The following is a 25,374-nucleotide window of genomic DNA, read 5'->3' on the forward strand; positions in this document are numbered from 1 at the left end:
TCATATATTTGGTACACACTCTAGAACAGATTTTTTTTATACAAGAACTTTAATCAAAAGTTTTAAATTATAAAATTATACACTGTCATGGAAATATTCTCTGGTAACTCCTATATCCAAAAAATAGCAATGATTTATCTCTCTCTTCTGCTTATAAGACAATATACCTTTTAAATGTGGACTGCAAAAGTTTTATATCCATTTTAGTGGAAAGATTTAAAAAATGTATTCCTAGGTTAATTAATAATGATCAGACAGGTTTTATACATAAAAGACAAATGCATCATCATCATCATCATCATCATCTCCTTTTTCCCATTTACATGGGGTCGGGGTATCGTATTAACTGTCGCCAACTCTCTCGATTCAGTGGCACTCTCCTGCCTTTACTTTCTCCTTTACTGGACATACTTATATTGTACTTTATATATACTCCAATCAAGTACGATATTATATTTATAAGTTACTTCTTAAGGTTAAAAGGTTGGCAAACGAGGTCGATTAACAATGTGGCACACGTATTTTATTTTATTTTTATTTTTGTTGTAGTAAACACTTTAGAAACTTACAGGGCTCTTTATATTATATTATATTATTTTAATGATGTTTTTAGGGTTGTACTGGCAGGCAAATGAAACTTCATTGTACACAAATTTCATTGTACACAATTACTTTTAATTGAGTGTAAATTACTTAATTGAATTTTAACAAGTGATTAATTTTCCATGCTTCTTAAAGAAAGGCATTGTGCTAGAGTGATTATCTTGAAAAACCCTGACATAGTTTCAGGCGAAAGTGCTTGGTGGATATCACGTCTTATTTCATTTTGTGTCAAATAAAGTTATTGTGTGGAAGTGCAACGGTGGATTATTTGGTTTTTACCTCTTTGCCTCATCTTTTTGTGATCATCATCATCATCCCCTTTTTCCCATTTACATGGGGTCGGGGTATCGTATTAACTGTCGCCAACTCTCTCGATTCAGTGCCACTCTCCTGCCTTCTTCAACACTCATGCCTGACTGTCGCAGATCTTCTTTCACACAATCCATCCACCTCTTTGCTGGATGCCCTCGCTTCCTCTTACCTTCTTCCTGTCTGTCCCAAATCTCTCTCACCAGATTGTCTTCTGCTTTTCTACACATGTGCCCATACCATCGTAATCTGTTTTCTTTGATCTTTTCTGCAATTGGAGCTACTTTGGCTTCTGCTCTTATGTCCTTATTTCTTCGCCTGTCCCACAGTGTGCATACTACCACCTTTCTCAGGCACTTCATTTCCATCACCTCTAGCTTCTTCAACTGTTCTGCCTTTACTGCCCAGGTTTCTGTACCATACAGTAGTACTGGTTGCACCACTGTCTTGTACACCTTACTTTTCAGCTTCTTTGGCATTCTTCTGTCATATACTACACCTGATACTCTATGCCAGTTGGCTGCAGCCCCTCTGATTCTAGCTTTGACCTCTTCATTCAGACTACCCTTCTCCTCAACCACCCCTCCCAGATACTTGAAGCTGTTTACCTGTTCCACTATCTTCCCATCTCTCTCTATTCTCAGCTTCTTCTGATTTCCCCAATCTACTGCCATTACCACTGTCTTATCTGTGCTTAGTTTCATCCCATGTGCCTTCAGATTTGCATTCCATTCTCCTATCCTTTGCTGAAGTTCTAGATCAGAGTCTGCCTGTACTGCCACATCATCTGCATACAGCAGCTTTGTTGCTCTGACCCCTTCAACCTGTTTGCTGATGTAGTCCATTACCAGTATGAACAGCAGTGGGCTCAGAGCTGAACCCTGGTGTACACCCACTCCCACTGGGAACCCCTCAGTGAGGCCAAACACTGTTCGTACTTGAGTCACTCGGTCCTTGTACATAGCCTGTACTAATTCTACCAATGTTTCTGGGACTTCAAACCACCGCAGTACTGCCCAGATCAGCTTTCTTGGAACCTTGTCATATGTTTTCTCCAAGTCTAGGAAAGCCCAGTTGGACTCTCTCCTCTTCTCTAGTTTCTTCTCAAGTATCTGTCTCAATGCAAACATTGGGTCAATTGTGCTGCATCCTGATCTGAATCTGAACTGTTCATCTCCCATCTTACATTCTACTATTCTGCGTATCCATTTATCAATCACCCTCTCCAGAACTTTCATGCAATGTGGTAGGAGTTTGATGCCTCTGTACTGTCCACAGTTGTGGATGTCCCCTTTGTTCTTGTACACTGGCACGAGTATGCTTATTCTCCAGTCATCTGGAATATGCCTTTCTCTCCACACTGCAATTAGTACCCTCAGGAGTCATTTTTCCCCTAGCTCACCCAGCATCTTTATCATATCTGCTGTGACCTCATCTGAGCCTGCTGCTTTCTCTGACTTCATTTTCCTTAGTGCTTCTCTTACTTCTTCTAAGCTGGGCTCCTCTTCTTCATTGTAGGCTGTTTCTGGGGCAGTACCGCTTCTGTGGGGGGTTCTTCATTCAGAAGCTGCTGGAAATACTCCTTTCATCTGCCTTTGATGTCCTGTGGGCTGGTAAGCAGGTTGTTGCTGGAATCCTTTATGAAGGGTGTCTGACTATCTTCTTTATCTTTCTGTCTTTGCCTTGCAACCTGGTATAGTTTCTTTGTGCCCCTTACTGAGTCACTTTCCAGAAGCTGATAAAAAGACAAATGCATGATAATATCAAATAAATAACAATCATAGATTAGGCAAATAAAAGAAATAATGATCTAGCTTTAATAAGTCTGAGCATAGAAAAAGCCTTTGCCATGATTAACAGGAATTTTCTTTCATGTCATTATAGTATTTTGGATTTTCTCAGGAATTCAAGACTTTAAGAATATTTACATAAGTAATGAAAGCTTATGTTAAAATACATTATTTTCTTTTTGATTCACTTGACATATTTAAAGCATCCAAACAATGATGCCCACTTTCACCTTTTTATTTGCTTTAGGGATTGAAATATTAGCTATAGCAATAAGGTACAGTAAATACATTCATGGATTTTATTTATAAAGAAAATACCTACTAAAATAATATTATTTGTGGATGATATTATGTTAACAACTACCAAGTTAGATCTAACTATTCCTAAAATATTTGATATCATTAATGAATCTGAGAAAATTTCATATCTGCATTTTAAAAAGAATAAAACTAAGTTTTCATTAATTAGCAATAACGTATTTTCAACTGATGTCATAGAGGGTTGTCTAGATAAACAGTCCATGGATATGGAATATCTTGGTATTTTTTAGGAAAATCCTTGGCTTAATTAGAGATATTAATTTTGATAAAATACTAATAGAAATTAATAAACTAATTCAGATATGGAATATGCAGATTTATAGTTTTGAAGAAAGAATTCAACTTATTACAATAGTATTATTACATAAAATAAGCTATATCATTCATACAACTGTTATATTATCTTCTAATTTACAACTAAAAAAATAATAATATGTTATTAAAATTTCTGTGGGCCTACAGGAAACTTAGTACTGTGTATAAACACCATATGAGGGATTGGAATAGGGGAGGTATCAAATTAACAGACTTGGAAATTTATGTTAAAGCAGCATATTTAAGCATTTTAGTGCATTGGTATGATAAAAATATCATTCAAATGTGAAGACTTTACATCAATTACTTTTTGACCCAAAGAAAATGAAAATAATAATGATAACACAAAGGAAAGGTTCTTTTGAATACGTGTAATATAACATTTATTCATCCACCTCCTCAATATATGTTATCTTAAAAAATAAACTAACTCATGTTAGGTAATACTGATATTAGAAAATCTAATTTATTGCTTCCTTTTCAAATTTCTTAGGGGTTGTTAACAGATTTGAATAGAGATAAGGAGTTGGGAAAAGAACGGTTTTATTGGATGGTATAACTGTTTTAATAAGGGAATTTTGAAACATGTAATAGAAATTAAATGAGAATTTTTTTTTTAGACCAGACTGAATTTCTTCAGATTCTGCTTTACTATCAATTTGTCTGAAATGGATTGTTACATATCTATGTTGTATGCATATAGCGTATGTAGTGTAAATAGTTAATAGGCTGTTATTTTTATGTATATTATATAGAAATATCTATACATGTTAGTGTGCTTTGAAATTGTAATGTAGTTAATGATATGACAATAAAAAATCAAACACAAATTGATTAAATGAAGACTATTCTGCTGTCCTCATGCTTTTGCTGTTGCAATGCAAATAAAATTATTTATAAGCTTTAAGTGGCCAGTCACTACTTTAGGAATGTCTTATGACCTTCAAAATTATTATTTTTTTGAATGAAGAACAGTATAATGTGTTATGACGACATAAACTTGGACATATACATTTATTTAGATGTGTGATAAGAACGTTATGCAGACATTCTATACTAAGGTATTAAGAAGCTTAATCTGCTCTGAAACTTAAGTTTAATGACATAATTTACCACTATTGTTATATCAGTTTTTTGTATGGCCTGTAATTGTTTTTTCTGTGCACTATACTAATCTGTCTTTCTAAAATTTAATGTTACATTCCAACTTTCTCAGCAAATAACTGGCACAACTTGTAAAATGCAAAGATGTGTGACAGATGTTTCAAGGGTTAGAAAAACATGATTAATTCTGATGTATTTAAAAAACTTTTCCTTTACATTGTGGTATATAGACTGGTAGACTACTCAGGGGAAGGGTAACTTTGCCTTATCTTAAAGGCATTCAGAGACCCAGACCTGCATAAAAATATGTGCCAAGACCTGAGCATGCTAACCCACAAATGTGAGCCTATGCTAAAAATCATTAGGAATAAGAAGAAAAGGGAAAAAAAACAAACAAACAAATAAAACATGTATTAAACAGCATCTCTGATATTCCCAAATTAGGCTCGTCATAGTACTAAGCAATGTGATACAACTACTGCATTTAGATACAAGCTGGATGACCACACTGGAGGTCAAAATGTGTACATGGGAGAAGGTCACTTTTTCATAGCATGGATATATGTGAACTTGTGAAATTTTAATATATGTTGCCCGAGTTTCTTTCTTTTTTTCTTAATATGTGAACTAAATTTCACATTCAATTTACATTTTAACTTCACATTTAAATTTTAAATTATTCATTGTACGGATAATTAGTTTTTGAAATTTCTCCTGGAAAGTTCATTAAAAATGAATGGGGGAGCTGATTCAAGGGATCTCTCAGATTTTTCAGTCCTCCTCCTCCAAGTTTAACAAGAAATTCTATGTTACCAAATCTATTTTAAATAAAACCCAAATAAATATTCCCAGCAATCTGCTGATGAGCGAGTGTTTAAAAAGCAGTGGTAGAGTGGTTCCAAAAAGAAAGTAGGACCCCCACCAGAACAAAATAGTCTGAATGACTATATGATGGACTTTCTTCCTCCACTCCCACCCTGGCAATCCTTTTGTTTTTTTCCCCAGAAATTCTAAACCTCTATTTCAAGGCTTAAATTGTAAAAATTATACAGTCCATCTCAAAGCCTTTTTCCTCTTCTCAGTATTATACAGGCTACTGAGAGTTGACCTCCATCTCAGGTATAGAGCTTTAACAGGCCCTATTACGTCAGACCTATTACACAGTGGTATCATAAGCACTAGCTCAATGGATTTCAATCTCCTTTGCAAAATAAATAGAACATGTTGGAGGGCTAGGCATGTATCACAGAGAATACCACATCTATGGAATTGTCTTCCACTCCACATAAGTGGAGAACTTCTTTTACTGTATTTTTATGCAATTTAGATGAAGGGATGGGTAGCTACAAATTTACTCCTGATTTAGCAGCCTGTCTCCTACAGATAGAGGAAACATGTAAATGTCCCACCATATCCTTGTTCAGCCTGTCTCTGTGTTAATCATATGCAAAATATAAGGGTTAAAAACTACCATTGGAATGTAAGGCTAAGCTTCTTAAGATCCTCATAGATCAATAGCGTAGTATGTACCTATGAACCTGTGAATTAGGTATATGAGAATACCTTCAGTGGGATATTGGAAGCCAAATTATTTTTTTCTCTCTGTGAAGAAGTACTAGATTTCTTAATCATAAGGAATACATTACTTAATGCCAGTTTTAAGGAATGTATTTGTCTTTCAGAAATATAAAGATGAGTGTTGTTTAGTTTTTCCATAACAGTCATTACTGTTAGGTACCATTCTTTCCTTCGTGTACGGAGGGAGCCAGAAAATGATCATATTCTCTAATAAGTGAGGTGTAGAACTGAAATAGTTTTGTACTACGCACATTAGACAACTATCATAAAATATGTAATTATTCTTTTGGGTCTGGTGGATAGAAATATTCATCTGATGGCATATGGCCTATGGATTTCTAATGAACTATGGCAAACCTTTCTGCAGTTTCAGTGCATCAGGCAGTAACTTTATAATTAATTTCAGTACAACACAACCCTCCAACCATTCAAACAGACCATACAGCTAAGTCCTGTTTTGCTTACCTAGTTCTTTAGTTCTCATTGTAAATATTTTAATATCTGTACTTGAATTTTCTTTTTCTTGTGGGTTTTGCTGCACATCAACAACATTTATTCCTTTATCTTATAGATTTTGATGATAGGCAGTTATAAATTAATATTAAAGTGTGGGATTATAGGTGTACAGAAATTTACAAATTGCAGAATTATGGCTATTTATAAGATTGCAGGAATAAGACTGATGTAATTCTTCCTCATATATGAATGATTTGGGGGAATTTCACTTGTAAATGGGTAACACTGTTTAACTGGAGAATTAGCAACCTTCTAAAGAACAGGAAACTAACATATCTAGTTTAAATGAATTAATTATAAATTGACTTACCCAAATCATGAAAACAAATTAATATTTCATTTGGAACTCAAAGGTTTGATAGATATTCTTAAAGTATACCCAGGCCTAAGGGGACATTTAGAGTCAATGAATCTTTTGTGTTTACATTGATGTGGGAAAATGTACAACAGGTCCTGAGGGATACATATAGCTGATCAGAGCTGCATGTTTCATGTTGCAAAGGAAATTGAGCTATAACTCCATCATAATCGCCTAATCTCAATTGTTATTATTGTTTCAGAATATCCTTCAGAAAATAATCCAAGAGACTGTAAGAGACAACTCTGCAATGAGAGCAATGGTAATAGAATTATAACATTTTTAAATCATTTTTAAAAATATATTTGTGTGTGTGTGTGTGTGTGTGTGTGTGTGTGTGTGTGTGTGTGTGTGTGTGTGTGTGTGTGTGTGTGTGTGCTTTATATCTGATTTGTTTATGGCATGACAGCTTTGAAAACAATGGTTAGCACCACATTTTAATTGATCTCCCTTCTTGCATACTTTGCTTAGGGTACAAGTTTTCTAATATCTGTCTGATTCAGTACTGGTAATTCATTGTCCCATCTTTAATTTCAAATGCTTCTCCAACTATAGACTAGGCAAACAACATTGCTACAGTTCACATCATGCCCCTACTGTGAAACATCTGTATTTCACACTAAACCAGCTTAACCAGCTACTAGTCAAGGTAGTGTGAGATTCAATGACAGCTCCTAATTTGCAATCATCTGCAAATTTAGTCAGCCAGAGACCACTGACATTTTCCTTGACATCTGAGAAGTAAATGCCAAAAAGGAGCGATCCAAGGACTGGTCCCTGAGAGACTCCACTTGTGACTGGCCTCTTTGTAGAAGTAGACTCCTCAAGACTAACTTCATGGGTCCTGTCTGTGAGCCACTTGGCTCTTCACTGGGTGACATATGTGTTTTACCTAACCTCTTTAGTTTGTCAACAATGCCCGAGTGGTGTATTGTGTTAAATGCCTTGGCCAGGTCAAGGTAGGCAGTGTGAACTATTCTTCCCTCATCCATTGCTTTGGTGACCTTCTCAAAGAAGTCCATCAGGTTGAGTAGGCATGATCTGCCCTTGAAACCAAACTGGGTTGGGTCCATTGTCTGGAGGTTTACTATATCCCTGTTGATCATCTCCATGATAATTCTTTCCATGGCTTTACATAAAAGACTAGCAAGACTTATGAGTCTGTAGTTTCCAGAATCTGTAGATGGCCCAACTTTGTGCAGAGGGATGACTGTTTCCTTTCTCCATTCATGAGGCAAGAAGCCTGTTTGGAGGCTACAGTTAAATAGTAATTCCAGAGGCCCTGATAGATCATGTTCCATGCTATTGAAAAGGTATCCTGGGATATTGTCTGGGCCCATTGATGCAGTGTTCTTGGTCTTAGAGAGAACATTAAGGACCTGTTCCCTAGTGACAGTAGGGGAAGTTAAATTTGATGATATCTCCTGAGGGAAGGTTGAGGGGGAGAGAGGAGTAAAGTTGGAGTTGAATTTATCAGCCATAGGTTTGCTATATCTTCTGGCTCAGTATAGGTGGCTCCATTTACAATGAGCTCTGCACACAATTGTTTATTGCCTTTGATGATGCAGACATAGCTAAATAATGCTTTGTGGTTGTTCTTGGCCTGGGAGGCCAAACCTACCTCAAATTTGGCTTTGATAGACTTTAACCTAAACAAACAACTCAGAGGACAAATAATGAGAGTGCCTTTATCCTGCTGCACCTCCTAATTTTTGCCACAATTTTCTTCCTCCTGTTATATATCCATTAAACATGTGATATTGCAATGTCTGCAAATTGCACAGCATTCACCCTTGTTTAGTTATGATTTACATGGGATTATAGAATTATTCAGTGCTGTAAATAATGTTCTAAATAGCACCATGTTTAAAATTGCCAGCTTTGTTAGCCACATCACATTGATTAATCACTATTATCAATTATAATGAGAGAAAATAACAATGCCCTCATTTTAGGTGTTTCCAAGTTAAGAGGAATTACTAATGTTCTCCCAAAAATGAACTGGGAGCACATTATTTTTAGTTGCCTTAGAAGTGAAAAAATGGTGACATGTTAGAAGCAATCAAACAGTTGTTTAAAAATTCCTTTACTTGCGATATCTTTAGAAAAATGTAGGAGCAAACTACATAGGAAAAATGAGAATTGTGGCAAAAATACATACAGGGGTGAAATGAGGTTTAAAAAAAGACAGGATTTAAATCAGCTATGAAAATGATTGGATGGATTATAAGTGATATATAATGTTTGCAACCAGGGAGCATGTCAGTAAAATGCTTGCAACTAGGATTATGTTGCTGTGGTTTGTTTTCTTTTATATAAAAGTATTATTGCTTATGTCATAAGTGAAAGTTTAATAAAGATGTTTCTTGCTTAAAAAAGGAGACAGGAATTGAATAGTTTATGTAATGTTGATCAGGTTATATTATATATAGTAATATGTGTGAAATATACTGTTTGTTGATATTTATTTTTAACAGCAATACATAAAAACAAAAAAAAAGGAACTAGTCTGGCACATGGCCAGGATATATATAAAACAAAATGTGTATTAATAAATGGTAAGGGCTTTCACAAGTACAAAGCTCATTTCTTCAGACCAAGTAAATTTAATCACAAGAACAACTTAAATTATTCAAGAAACATTCAAAAAAATTAAACAACCAATCATTTGAATGTTTAAAACACATGATTCAATAAATAACAATGTAACTACCTAATGCAACAGAGCTTCTTAAAGGCACTTCGCCTGTAACGTTGATAATACAAGACTCGGTAGTGCTTAAAACATGCAAATACTGCGCAGCCCGTAAAACATTCAAGCCCTGTATCTAAAACTTTGCCTCTGGATAAAAACAAAACTGGATTACAATCTATAACTAAAAATCACACATTCAACAGTAAACACATATGTGAATAAGTAAATGTAAGCCACACACTCTCTTGTAAAATATAACTGCATTGTAATAGAAATTCTATATATAGAAAGAACATTCTAATGAAAAGCACTATACTAGAATGTGGTAAGTCTAAAGGCTAAATCTAAAAATGCTGCTATATATAAACTGAAACATGATCATTTGAATAAAGGTCTAGATTTCAATATGGATCTCAATGGAACTTGTCCGTTGAGGCCCAATTCACCATCTGCATGTAGTCTAATAATCCATTTTGTTTCTGTTACTTCAGTGTGATTACTTATATCACCCAACCATTGACACTGCAATATGATCAATCACTAAAAATTTAAAGGTGTGATAAATACAGGTGATGGCAACATGTTTGGCTAATGCATTAGTCAAATTCAATCCATTAATACTGTATAAATGTTCTCTAACTCTGTCTCTAAGTTGCCTGTTGGTCTTACCTACATAAAAGGAACTATGTGCAATGCAATGAGACAGATATATAATATCTGTACTATTACAACTATCAGAAACCTTAAAAATATATACCTTTCCTGTGACTGGATGTCAAAATTTATAGGTTTATAGGTTTATAGGTTTATACTAGGCTATCTGCCTGGGGCATTTACAAGCCTAGCCAGAGTGTGTTTGGCTTTCGCCACCCTTTTAGATCAGTTTACTGTGCCTCTGTAGAGTAGGTCACAGAAGATAGCCCTTTTAAGGTTAGTTTACTGTGCCCCTGTCTAGCAGGGACACAGAAGAGGTCCCAGGGGTGAACTTACGATCTCCCATCCACTCGTCAAAATTTCTCTTGAAGAGGGTCAGTGAGGGGCTCTGCCTAACATGGACTGGGATTCTGTTCCAGAGTGAGGGCAGCCTCTGGGATATGAATCTGTCCCTCCAGCATGTTCTATTTATGTCTGTGCTGAGGTTTAAGTCCCTGGAGCATGTAGCTCTAAGGGATTTGGATTTCCCGAGGTGGAGCATGTCCATTAATTCTGGGTTGGACATGGCTTTATACATCATGCATAGATCACCTCTGAGTAGGCGGTTCGCAACTGAGTAGAGCTGGAGTTTCTTTAGCCGAACTGCATAGGGCATCTGTTTGAGTCCCTTGATCCTCTTGGTGAGATACTTTTGGGGCCTCTCCAGTTGCTGCAGGTGTCGAGTAAGGTACATCCCAAATGGGGCATTGTATTCAATTATGGGCCTGATGAGTGATGAGTAGAGGGGCACAATGACCTCTCTTGTTCTAGATGTGAACCCTTTTGTGATATGGTGGGCTATATAGAAGGTATTTCTAACCACTCTGGCAACGTGATTGTCAAAAGAGAGGTTTCTATCTACTTGGGTCCCCAAATCCCTAATTACTTCTTCCGTACTTAATGGATTACCACCTATGTGGTAATTTGTGGGCATTTTGTTTTTCCCGAAGGGGATGACTATGCACTTTTTGGCATTTAGCTTAAGGCCATGGCTATGGCACCAGTTATCCGTCTCTGTGAGACCCTTTTGGAAGATGCTTGTGTCAGCTGGAGAGTTGATTATGGCACCCAGCTTGCAGTCATCTGCAAACTTGGTCAGCCATAGTCCTCCCGTATTAGCCTGTACCTCAGAGAAGTATATACCGAACAAGAGAGGTCCCAGGACTGGGCCTTGTGGGATGCCACTTGTAACTGGTTTGGAGTCTGACATGGCACCTGCAATACTGACCATGTGGGTTCTATCCCTGAGCCAGTTTGCAACCCATCTTGTGACATAGGGGTTGATATTTAAGCTGGTGAGCTTATTTATGATGCCAGAGTGAGGTATTGTGTCAAAGGCTTTTGCGAGGTCCAGGTAAGCCGTGTAGACTAACTTCCCTTCATCCATGGCCTTGGTAACTGTTTCAAAGAAGTCGACCAGGTTCAAGAGGCAAGATCTGCCCTTAACAAAGCCGAATTGGGTGGGATCCAGTGTCTGGAGGTTACCAATGTCCTTGTTTATGAGTTACATGATGATACGCTCCATAGCTTTGCAGATCAGACTAGTCAGGCTTATATCGCAATAGTTTCCTGGGTCCGTTGTGGCACCACCTTTGTGGAGCGGGACCACTGTTGCTGTACGCCATTCCTTGGGTACATATTCTGTAGCAAGGCTGAGATTGAACAGTGACTTTATATGAGGGTTTAGTTCTTCTTGGAGCTCGTGTAAGATGCAGCCCGGGGCACCGTCTGGTCCCATTGATGCTGTGTTTTTTGCTTTGGAGAGGGCAACTCTCACCTGTGCATTTGTGATGTCAGGGAGGCTACATTCTGTTGGGATAGACATTTGGTCTTTTGGGGGGGAAGGGTGGGAAAGTTTGCACTGAACCTGTCTGCCAGGATGTTGGCAATGTCTGTGGGATCAGTGTATATTTTGTCATTTTGTACTAACTCATAGCATATCTGGGAGTTGCTCCCCAGATTCCTGACATAACTAAAGAAGGCCTTGTGATTATCTTTAGTGTCTTGTGCAATTTTTCTTTCGAAGCTGGCCTTAGATAATTTTATGAGGGATCATAGTTTCTTGCTAGTACTGATCAGAGATGCCATCCCTTTTTGGGATTTTGCTCTATCATGTAGTAGCTTCCTCCTTCTGTTGTATAGCTTATTTATGGCCAGGGTCCACCAGACTGGTCTCCTGCCTTTGAAGGAGTGAGTCTTGGTTTTATTTGGGATAGCATGATCCATGCATTCCTGTAGGTGTCCATAGAATGCATTTGTAAAGGATTCTGCTGTTTGAGCAGTATTTTCCACTGGCCCGGTGGCTTTAAAGGATTCCACCTCGGTTTTGAGAAGTGTGAAATCTGCTTTTGAGAAATTTTTCACCGTGATTTCCTTGGCTGGGGGTGGGGATGGGATATGGATGTCCAGTGAGATTAATTTATGGTCTGATCTTACCAATGAGGGACAAATTCTGGTGTGGAACATAGAGTCCCCATGTTGGTGATGACCGGGTCCAATATGTTATCCCCTCTTGAGGGAGTGGTGGCCAGTGTTCCATAGCATTTGAGTTTATAAATTCTAGGAACCATTGGGCAAGGGTGTTGGGGCTTGAGTAGTTTTCCCAGTCGATGTTTGGGTAGTTGAAGTCACCCAATATTATTGTGTTTGGAGAGACCTTCATATTCTCCAGTGTTCTCAGGAAGGCCGAGTGGGGTTCCTGAGTTTGGGAGGGTGGTCTGTAGCAGGCTACAAACTGAAAGGCAGTTTTGCCCACTGTTAACTGTGCATGGATGGTCTCCGATGCTTCTTGTAGTGCCACTAACCTGGAGGTATGGGTATCTTTGATGAATATGGATACTGCCCCTCCTTTTGTGGTTTGGTCCGAGTTTTGGGGCCGAAAAGCATGGTATGAGATATAACCTGGTAGTGCTGGGGTGCTCTCTGGGGCCTTGAATCAGGTCTCTGTCACTGCACAGATATCGATATTCTCCATACTGAGGAGAGCCTCGAGTGCGTGCATCTTGAGGTTTAGACTTCTGGCGTTGAGCAGCATTACCCTTAGTTTTTTTTCTTGTGTTGTCTATGAAGTTGGGTTTGTCTTTTGAGCCTTGCCTAAAAAAGGCACTATGGAGGTGTCAAGACCCTTAGCCAGTATTCGAAAGCCCAGGGGTGACAGGTGCAAGCCGTCCCTAGCGAAACAATGTGGCTTGTCAAGCATGTCATTCCAGGCTGACAGACACTGAATCCCCTTAGAATGACACCAGTACTTTAGCCAATTGTTAAAATTGATCATTTTGTCTTTATACTGTGGCATAATTCTTGGTGAGGGCAAGATGCTGCTCAAGGTCAGGGTCATACTGGTCTGGGCTACATGATCAGAGAGCTCCTCTATGTCTCTTTTCATGTAGTCCAGGGAGGTACATCTCAGGTCATTCATACCAGCATGGGCAATGACGGAGTCATATTTGTACTTGCTTTGGAGTGACCTGAGTGCTTGTGTTATGTGGCAGATCCTGGCACCCGACAGGCAGCTTACAGTGACCTTCTCCTTGTTCAGTCTGGTGAGAGGGACATCAGTGTGTCTGACAATAGAGTCCCCTATTACAAGTGTGTAACTAACATCAACAAACTGACAATAATTACAGGCTCCACAGGGATATGTATGCCATCTATTATATGCATCTGGGTAACAAGGTTGATCAACAGCTTAATACCCACATAAGAACTGATTTCTTATTCTTGTACCTAAATGAAGGTCTCTCACCTACGACACTTTTTATTTTTTCATCAGTGACAAGTATATTCCAATGATTACCATTGCTGTAATATAAGGAACTGATCTGTCCTTACCAATGTATTTCTCTTATTGATAGAATGTTTGGAAAAATATGGTTGTGCGATGGTATTTCTTAACTCATGGACATCACTACAAACTTGTATAATCTGATGTTCATTATAACCTCTCTGAATGAAGTTAGTACTAAGTTTATCTAATTCTTTCTGAAAGTCTTGGTCATCCACATTAGGTCTGGAGGCTCTAATGGCTTGACCCTTTACAATATTTGAAAACACATGATGGGGATGCATGTTACTACTGTCAAAAATCTTGTTCTGATAACAAGGTTTCCCATATATTTCAGTGGTAACATGCCACTCCATATTCCTTTTGATACATACATCCAAGAAAGTGTGTCACAACTCTTCTCCATATCAAATTTCGAAAAAGGAGTTGTGTGTTGTATCACTACAAAAAAGTCTTCAAGGGCCTGAAGACCACCAGTCCAAATAAAGAAAATGTTGTCAACAAAACAGCAATAGAAGGGGTCTAGGCATTATGTGATTGATTGTTCAAAATGTGCCTTTGTTTCCATATGGCCATAAACATAATAGCGTAGCTATTGGTATAAGCTGTGCACATAGCTATGCCATCTAATTGCAGGTAGTACTTGCCATTAAACACAAATGCATTATAACTCAAGACTAAATGGAGAACTTCAGTATATACCCAAAATTCATAAACATTCTGTGACTCCGCCTTTAAGACCTGTTGTTACGGGAGCTGGTTGGCTCACCAAACCATTTTCAATTTTTGTCAAAAAACATTTTAGATCATAATATTTATGTACTGTTGTTGTTGTTTGTCTTTTTGGCTTTTCCCGGTTAGGGGTCACCACAGTGGAACTCCAGTCCGCTAATGATTGGCAGTCAATTTTTATGGTGCTGAGGTGCCAGCCCGATGCCCAACCTGCAGTGAAGGCACCACCATTCCCGCATGTCTTTCAGAGGCCACTTTTACTGTGGGGAGGACATGCAGACTCCACACAGAAGGCACTCCAGCCAAGAATCGAACAGGAGAACCTCTTGCTGTGAGAGATACACATTTTTTTTTACAGGATCTCTGTGTGTTTTTTCTAACCATAGCAGTCTTGATCGGTATTACTTTGTCACTATGGATATCCATTCTCTCTTCACAGTCATACCTAACCATGAAGGGATTTTGGCTGTGAGAGAGTATTTGGCAGATAATAGTAGATTAAAGAATAACATCATAAGACAGAAAAATCTCTGGGTAATGGGTGTGTTTGGTTTTCTTATGTTTATGTTTTTGTTTAGGATGGTTGAGCAGTTATTTACCTGGAGTGGTAAGTCAGTGTTCCAGGATGTTGGTGAGCTTGTGCTGTCAGTGTTTTTTGTCTCAGTGAAATGGATTTCAGGTAAGTGAAATTTCATTGTTCTAAAGTAGGCTGATTTTAAGCACTACCAAGTCTTGTATTATCAATGTTACAGGCAAAGTGCCTCTAAGAAGCTCTGTTGCATTAGGTAGTTGCATTATGTATTGAGTCATGTGTTTTTAAACATTCATATGATTGGTTGTTTGATTTTTTGAATGATTTCTTGGATGATTTAAATTATTCTTGTGATTAAATTTATTTGGTCTGAAGAAGCGAGCTTTACACTAAAAATGTTAATAAACATCTAGTTTTACACATTCCCTGGCCATGTGTCAGACTATTCACTTTTTTGTTTTTATGTATTGCTGTTATCTTTAATGAGTAGTCCATTCATCCTAGTTGCTTATGTTTTCTGTATTTGAATATTTATTTTTTAATACAGTTTGATTACTTTTACAGTATATAAATTTAAATTTGCCTATGTCACAAGTGATGAGTCAATAAAGGTGTTAAAAACATTTACTGTTTTAGCAGGCAAAAAACACTGGCCATACTAGTACTGAGGTGTTTGTAAAATTGGTTTCTGAGATGGTGGGATTAAGTAACCCCCAAGGTTTAGACTGATATTTAATTATGTTTTCTTAGTCCCTTTTACATAGTGGTTAGAAAAGACTGACAAGGGAAATTGCAAACATCATCTTTAGAAATTCACTAATCATTTCTGGCAAAGTAGTAACTACTTTGGAGGATTTACATGCTAAAATAATTGTTTTAGTAGAGACTGACTTCATCTGAGCCATGTTGGAAACAGATTAGTTGGTAATTGTCTTAGGAAAGTTATTAATATTTTTTAGAAGCTGTAAGGGACAAAAATAATAAAGAGCTTAACCTTGACATTTTATTTTTGTAATTGTAGAAGCTTAAATAACAAAACTGTAGAATTAGCATGTATAATTGCAAGTGAAACATATGATTCATTTTCCTTCACTGAAACTGGTTTAATGATTGCAATAAACCTCTAGTTGATAAAGGGTTTAAGGGACATCATGTCGTTCATTTGAATCACAAAGGTATTAGTATATCTTTATGTGTGTCTCTTAAGTTTGTCTCCACTTGTATTCATTCTGATGAGTTTTTGGAATGTTTGATGGTGAAATTAAGTTTGGCAAAATATGTCTGGAGGTCTGAATTCTTATATGGACCCTCCAGTTCAGGAAAATAGTATGATAACAGTTTATGTGGTAATATCTATAATTTATTTCAAGGATATGATATAATCATGAGAGACATTAACCTTCCTGGAATTAACTAGAAGTTTCCTTCTTCTACGTCTATTGTCACAAACAAAATTATTAGAAATTGTATTTTATACAACTATGACCGATGCCCAACCTTCAACGAAGGCATGCCCATTCAATGCATGTCTTTCGAATGCCCACTCAACCACAAGGAGGACATGCAGACTCCACACAGAAGGCACTCCCAACCCAAGCCGAGAATCAGACGAGACAACCTCTTGCTGTGAGGCAACAACGCTACTGCTGCACCACCGCGGAAACAAACTTCCACAGTGGTGCAGCAGTAGCGTTGTTGTCTCACAGCAAAAGGTTCTCTCATTCGATTCTTGGCTTGGGTTGGGAGTGCCTTCTGTGTGGAGTCTGCATGTCCTCCCTGTGGTCAAATGGGCATTCGAAAGACATGCATTGAATGGGTGTGCCTTCGTTGAAGGTTGGGTATCGGGCTGGCAACTCGACACCATAAAAACCAACTGCCAATCATTAGCAGACCGGAGTTCCACTGTGGCAACCTCTAACTGGGAAAAGCAGAAAGACAAACAACAACATGAACAGATTATTAAACATCCACTCAGGGACAATAACTTTTTGGATGTTGTTTGGTTAAAACATGGGAATAATTTAATTTTAAGCTTTTACATCATTGTCCCATTTGGAAAACCAGATCACTGTTTTGTTAGATGTGAAATTGTAAGAAATTGTGGAAATGTTGTTAGACCAAGTGTATCCCTTAGGAAGTTTTAAAGAACCTATTTGAGTCTAAAATAAAGAAATTAGTTCTAGGCAGTAGGAATGGTAACTGGAAGGAAAGTCAGTTGAAGAAAAGTGTGATACTTTTTGCGGCAAATTAAGCACCTTAATAAAATGTTTTGCACCTGTTCTTGTGGTCAGTCTTCACAATAAATATTTCTCTCCATTTTGGACAAACATTTTATCACAAATGAAAAATAAACAAGAGCCTTCTGAAAATAGTATAAATTTACTTTATGTGCCTGCATGAAATATAGCTATAATATTGAAAAAAACATCTTTCAGGAGTTTATTTCTTAAAATTAGAACTGCCTAGAAGAACCGGCTACCAGGGTTTACTAAGATGAATAAAAAGGCCCTATTCAATTACATATGATGCTTTCAGAAAGAAGATATCCATATTAGTCTTCAGTATGAAGACTCAGCAATTACAGACCCAGCTGAGTTAGCAGATTTTCTCACTTTTAAATAGGTATAATGATTCTAACTGCAAGATAGGGAATAGATCTGATGCTTCTCCAAATATCCTTTATGAGTTAGTTTCAAAGGTCTTATCAAATTAAAAAAGTGTATTTGCAGGCTGTGATGATTTAAATTCATATTTTATTTCTGGCATAGTAAATGGCTTGGTATCAATGCCTTCAACTTCTCTTTAACAATCACTGGAGGAAGGATTTGTTCTCAACATATGGAGGGAAGTAGTTGTTGTTCCAATACTGAAAGGTTATGTATAACAATAACTGGACAACTATACACATATCAGTTTGACCTAAATACTGAGTAAACGTTCTGAGTGAGCAATTTGCAGTCTACTCTGGGGTAGATAATGGACAAAGAACTGATATATATTAACACAATTTCCTTGTGGCGAGATCATGGTTGACTAATCTTAACCAGTTTTATGATGACATCTGTTACTCAATGAACTTACGCCTTACTAGTGATGTTGTTTACCTGGATTTGTTGAAGGCCTTTGATTTGGTCTTCATGACAGAATACTAGATGTTATGTTAAAATGTAACATGAATATCTGCCTTGTACATTGGGTAGTTAATTGGCTATCAGGAAGGACATTTAGAGAGAGAATAGGGCATTCTTTTTCAAAAAGAAGAAATGTTGATTGGGGATCCTCCCAGGGGTCTGTTCTTGGTTCCATGTTGCTTGAGCTATTGATGTCTGAGTTCCCAGTACATGATAGCATGTGACAGTAAATTCACCAATGACATTAAGGTGTGGGGTATAGTTACAAATATGTACGGACATAATAAATTGCAAAATTATCTAGAAATTTTCTTCAGGTAGGGAACTGAAAGTGGGATGCAATTTAAGGACAATAAATGCAATGTGATGTATTTTAGTTCTAGAAATAACCATTATCCTAATGCTCTGAATAATGAAAATTTCACCTCAGTAAGTTGTGTGAGAGATTTAGGATACATGGTAGAAGATGTTTTGAATTTTGATGATCATATCAAGACAGTGGTGAAGACGTGTTATTTTTTTTTTATATAGTCATCTTGAGGAATGTCAATAGAAGAGAGAAGTATCGATTCCTCTTTTTGCTTCTACTATTGCAGCCTATTATGGAATACTGTGGATCTTTTGGTTGTTATAATGCTTGCCAAATGAATAGGCTTGAGAAATTCCAGAAGATAGTCACTAGGCAAATGAGTGCATTGAAAAATCTTGTTAATAAAATGAGAATGGAAACTCCCCCTGTACTCAGTTAGGTATAGGCTTTTAAGGGATGACTTGATTGTTGTGTAAAAATCACTAAGAAAGGAGGCATTAGCAGTCTCTCATAGTGTTATGTTTTGAGGCAAGGTGCCTATACCAGGATAAACAATCTATATGTGAGACTGACAAATGTTAAAACATCAGTTAAGAGCAGGTATTTTCATCACAGAATAGGAACATTATGGACGTCTCTCCCTTAATATATCAAGGACGTCTGCAGTGTCAAACATTTCAAGTTTCTGTTTATATCCCTTGTCTTTTGGCAAAGTGTTAATTGGCTCATAGTAGCCCTGAGTTTGAATTTCTTCTGCACTGAATAAGTGACTGTTAGAATCACAGATTAGATATTTTAAGTTTTTAGATTTTAGTAACTGTAAAGTGAAAGCATTTAGTTATTGAAATTGTAATGTGTTAATATTAAAATGCATTTGTAATAGTACTGTACAATACTTTTAGTGTATTTCAACAACATCCCATACTTACTCGTAGTTAAGTATTGCAGGGTGTGGTAATGGTCTTGTACAATACTTTCAAGTTTTCTAAAAAAATGTCTTGCACTAGAACTTAATTCACTATTGAGACATGCATTAGAATATATTTTCATGTAATTCGCTAATTCACTGGATGGGGAGCATGTTCTAGAGCATGGGAAATCCTCATAGACACATATCTGTCTCACCAGTATGATTAATTAATGTCACAAGTAAAATTTAAATTCTTGGATCTACTGATTCTGATGATGTTCATTTTCTGATGTGCAAAGGGTCCATAAGAATCGGATCTGATGATGCCAGGCATATTTCTCCTGTCAGTAAATTGTAGGAGACAAAGACTAGAGATAGCACTTTAAAGCAATCTGTACAGGACAATGTGTTTATACCCTGGATTCTTCGGGTAGAGAACCTTTGTTGGTATTCCAGTTGCTACATATGTTCGGTCAGGTACATGATAAATGGGGCATTATTTATTTATTTATTTATTTATTAGACATTTGTTGACCGGGAAAGTCTGACTGAGCAAGAGCCCTTTTTCAAAGGAGGCCTGCGGAGAAAAGCTCCACATCACTACATAATTTTTAGAATAGTACATGAAATACAATAACATATAAAGAACACTTTTTAGTTAAACATTATTAGAGAATTTTCTTGAGTATAACAGTGAAAGAGGTAAAACAGCTGATAACATGAAATTGGCTATTTAAAGTATACAGAGGTATAACAGAGTAAGAGTCCTAATAATTCTCAGCTACTATGCTAAAATACAGTGCTTTATACAGAAAATGAAAGGGTGGGAAGAGTGGGACTGGTGGTATCAGGGGGATAGAGAGTTGGAAATATAAGTAGGTAGGAAGTAAGAGGAGAGAGTGTGAGTAGGGTTGAGAAACAGGGAGAGGGTGAGTGGACAGAATTCATGGGGGTTGCAGTGACATGTCCAGGTGTTGAGCAAGTGTTCTTTGAGGGCTTTTTTGAATACGTGTGTGTTAGTTATTTCTCTGATGGATTGAGGAAGCTGATTCAGGATAAAGCTGTAGAGTAGTTGTATAGGTTTTGGCCAATAGATTTTTTGGCCTTATATATATCTAGGAGATGTTGGTCAGCACTCCTAAGGTTTCTGGCTGGAGTATAGGGAGAGATGATAGATGGAATGACAGGGCATAAGGAGGTTTTACTGAGAATGGAATGAATGACAAGAAATTGTGAAAAAAGAAGTTGGTTAGGGAACTCTATAAAGTTTAGAACATTCAGGGACTGACAGCAATGAGAGTTGGAGGGCTGATTAGCAGCAAACCTAGTGATTTTGTTATAGGTGGTTGCTCTTAGTGAGCAGAAAGGATTGGAGATTGGTTAAGATTTGGGATACATAGAAGAGGGCAGGGAGAAGGACGGCATGGGCAAGTGTGCTTTGAGATTCCTTAGTAAGGATTTTTTTATTTCTGTTGAGTAGTCCAAGTTTTGGTGATTTTTTTGATACAGTTGTGAACATGGAAATCGAATTTAAGTTGGTCATCTATGATAACCCCAAGAAGTTTGGTGTGTGTTTCTACATTGATAATAGCATCACTGAATGAGGTTATTGTGAAGGTGGATTTAGAGGGGTTGAGAGATTCAGGAAGGAATAAAAGCAGCTTAGTCTTTTTGGGATTTAGTATAAGTTGGTTGTTTGAGAGCCAGGTTTCAATAGAGTTAAATGAGTTTTGAGTGAGGGTGTGTAGGTCAGAGAGTGTATCAGAGATAGTGAAAATAGTGGAGTCATCGGCATACTGGATGAGAGAAGAGTGAGGGCAGGATATGTGACGGTCATTGGTAAAGATGTTAAATAGTAATGGGCCAATTACTGACCCTTGAGGAACTCTCATAGTGATGGGGCGGAAGGGAGATTATGCAGACAGCCATTTGACAGATTGCAGTCTGTCAGAGAGGTAGCTGTAGAATAAGGAGATGGTAGAAGTGTTTAGGGTGGATAGTTTGGAAAGGAGCAGTTGGTGACATACAGTATCAAAGGCTTTCAATAGATCTAGAAATAGACAGGAAACAAGTTTGTTTTGGTCTCTGGTGAGGGATATTGAGTGAGTGAGTAAAGGAGATGAGGGCAGTAGAGGTACTGTGGTTGGGGTGGAAGCCGTGTTGGGTGGGGATTAGTAGGTTTTCTTGGAGTAGATGATCCAGTAATTGTTTGTGAACACACTTTTCAAGAATATTTGAGGGTGGGGATAATATGGCTGTAGGCCAGTAGTTTGATAGGTTTGTGGGATTACCACCCTTGTGAATAGATATGGTGAAGACTTTTTTCCAAAGTATGAGAACGGTCAATTCAGATATTGAGCAGTTTATAAGGCTAGAAATAGGGTGTGCCACTAGTTTAAGGAAGAGTAGAGGTAGATTATCAACACAAGGAGGGCTTGATCTTAAGGAGGAGCCTTTTTATGTAGCTAGTGGGAATATGTTATACTTAATCTTGGGCTTGATAACGGCCAAATAAAGTGGCACTATGACTTCTTTGAAGCTGCATGCCATGCCCCTTATTTATAAGTTGAACAACATAGAATGATATTCTTGCTACCTTGACTACATGTTGGTCAGAGGGCAGATTATTGTTTACATATGTCCCAGAATACTGACTACTGGGTCAACTATCTTATCAAATGAGTAAGCCTGGGTGGCATTTTCCCAAAAGACACAATAATGCCTTTCTTGACATTGAGTTTTAGTCTGTAACACTTACACCAGTCATTTGTCTGTGTCAGACCCTCTTGTAAGATGTGTGTGTCATGGGGGGAATCTATGATAGCTTCCAATTTGCAGTTATCTTCAAACTTGGTCAGCCAAAGTCCTTTGACATTAGTCTTTACCACTAAGAAGTAGACACCAAATAGAACTGGTCCTAGTACGAAGCCCTAAGATATCCCCCAGCTAATGGTCTCTTAGTGGAGGTGGCATCACCAATCCTGACTTCCTGGGTCCTGTCTGTGAGCCAGCTGGCAATCCAGCAGGTTATGTAAGGGTTTATGCCAAGTTTTGTGAGTTTGTTGACTATACCCAAGTGGGGCATTTTATCAAATACCCTAGTCAGGTCCAGGTAGGCAACATGCATGGTTTTCCCCTCATCCATTGCCTTGTTGTCCTTTTCAAAGAAGTACACCAGGTTTAGTAGATATTAGCTTCCCTTGACAAAACCAAACTCGGTTGGGTCCAGTGTCTGAATGTTGCCTATATCTTTGTTGATCATTTCCATGATAATTCATTTCATGGCTTTGGATTTTAGGCCAGTCAGACTAACTTATTTATTTTTATTTTATTTTACATTTATTTACCAGGAATGTCTGACTTGTAATGAAGCCAATTTTCAGTGGTGGCCCAGGGAGAAACACTCCAGATGCATGTCTTTGTAACGTGGGAGGAAACCATATCACCCAGAGAAAACCCACACAAATGCAGGGAGGACATGTATATTCCTCACAAAAGGCACTACAGCTGAGAATTGAACCAGAGAACCTGTTCTGTGAGGCGACAATGCTACTGCTGCACCACTGTGCATTCCAAACTAATAGGTCGGTAGTTTCTGGGACTGGTTGATGCTCCACTCTTGTGAAGTGGGATAACTGTTACAGTCCTCCACTCTTGCAATAGAAATCTTGTTTTGAGGCTGTAGTTGAAAAGTAATTTTGATATCATGTTTCCAGCTATTTAGGAGGCATTTCAAGATATTGTTAGTGCCCACTGAGGCTGTGTTTTTGGCCTTTGCAAGTGTTGCCAGAACTTGCTTCCTGTTAATAGTTTGGGGGAGTTATACTAGTAGGTATTTCATGGAGGGAGGCAGGGAAAGAGTGTGAAGTGAAGTTTGAGCTGAATTTGTCAGAGAGCAACTTCACCATATCAGTCTGCTCATTGAAGGTGGCACAATTAATCACTAGCTCGCTACACTGATATATGCTGCTTTTCAGGTTTCTGACATAGTTGTAGAAGCTCTTTTGGTTGTCTTTAGCCTGTTTGGCCTTGTTGAACTTAATTAGGCCTCTTAGTTTCCTCTTTAGTTTAATTAGAGAGCTGCTATTATTATTATTGAAGTTGCTCTTCCTGATTTTAACTGTGACTTTTTTCCTTTTATTATATACACTATTAAGGTTAGGATTCTAACAGTATGGTTTGATTTTAGAGTTTGTTTTAAGCTTACTTCTAGTAGGTACAGCCGCCTCTATACAGGCATTTGTGTGGTTATACTGGGTCTCTGTAGACAATTCCACATGGGTTGTTCTAAACTCGGGTTTGGGAGGAGCATTCGATTTTGGTTAACTATCACTCCTATTAGGAATAGTTCATAACTCTTTGCTGGGGTTACTAAGCTGATTTTTATTTCAAAGGAGACAGCTTTGTGGTTCAACCTCACCAGTGAGGACATGACAATGGGTGGGAGGTTGCAGTCTTCTCAAATATTGATGAGTTCAAGTCCAGTATGTTTGAACCTCTGGTGGTTGTGCACACTATATGGTCAAGGGTATTTCTGCTAATAAAGTCCAGGAATCATTGCACTTTTGAACATGAGGCAGTGGATGCTTTTCAGTCTCTAGGAAGATAGTTAAAGTCTCCCATAAATAGGGCATTTGCTTTAATGGTGAATGTAGCCAGTAGGTCTAGGTACATGCTATGGGAGTCTAGGTACACAAAGGTAACCTATAGCTTGTTAGGATGTGGTATGGACTTTGTCTATGGTAAGAACCAGGACACTGAACACAACAGCCAAAATGAAGGTCCAAATGTGCAAAGCAGGAACACACCAAGAATTAGATAAAATCCTTTATTGACCAAAAGATTAAGCACTTTCATCAGCTTATAGCCAAAGACTTCTTCAAAATCTGTTATTCAGTTTAAATCCATCCATTTAAATAATAAAAAACACACACCGCCTGATGGAAAGCCAATTAGTCATTTAAAAAAAAACATACTGTTAAAAAACACATTACACTAAAATTGAACAGTTTACAAATCTATATAATATTAAGAATTACTGAATGAATAACCCCACACATAAATTGTGTTTTAATCATTGTAGGATCTAAGTTTTAAAACACTGCTGATGGAACAATAATCATTTAGCCCCGGGGAAAAATATGCCTCTGAAGAAGTCTTTGGCTATAAGCTGTTGAAAGCACTTAATCTTTTGGTCAGTAAAGGATTTTATCTGGTTCTTGGTGTGTTCCTGCTTTGCACATTTGTCTATGGTAAATTGCAAGTGGATAAATTCCTGGGGTTTGTCCTATTTAACCAGTGTGGAGCTATGCTTGTTGCTAATACAGACTGATATTCCCCCCACTTTTCATCCCTATCTGTTCACCGATGGTCTAAATGTGTGGACAGCACTGAAACCTTGCACTGCCATAGTACTTCTTTGCAGATTTAAACCATGTCTGGGTAGCAGCACATATGTCTATATTCTTCAGAGTAAGGAGGGCTTGTAGGGTGTTGAGTTTCTTATTTAGGCCTCTAGCATTGAGAATTAACACATTTAGGTTTCTTAAGTTTTATTTGCTATGTCACCAGGTTTGATAATTTGGCATTGCCTAAGAAAAAGCTACAAGGGGTGGATAACATTTTAGCCAATATTCAGAAGCCTAGGGGTACAGGTACAGACCATCCTTTGCAAAACAATGAGGTTTGTTAAC

General features: G+C 37.6%; 1 protein-coding gene across 1 annotated transcript in view; it reads left to right on the top strand.

Annotated features, from left to right (window-relative positions):
• The window catches only part of LOC122808675 (killer cell lectin-like receptor subfamily G member 1), a 629,706-nt gene that overhangs the window by 264,660 nt on the left and 339,672 nt on the right, over positions 1 to 25,374 (top strand). Inside the window, exon 3 of the mRNA XM_044079653.1 lies at positions 7,097 to 7,156. Coding sequence (XP_043935588.1) covers positions 7,097 to 7,156 — 60 coding nt within the window. The remainder of the gene's footprint in view (positions 1 to 7,096; positions 7,157 to 25,374) is intronic.

Source organism: Protopterus annectens, chromosome 8.part0, assembly GCF_019279795.1.
Source record: "Protopterus annectens isolate FY-2018-M chromosome 8.part0, PAN1.0, whole genome shotgun sequence".
Classification (NCBI taxonomy): domain Eukaryota; kingdom Metazoa; phylum Chordata; order Ceratodontiformes; family Protopteridae; genus Protopterus; species Protopterus annectens.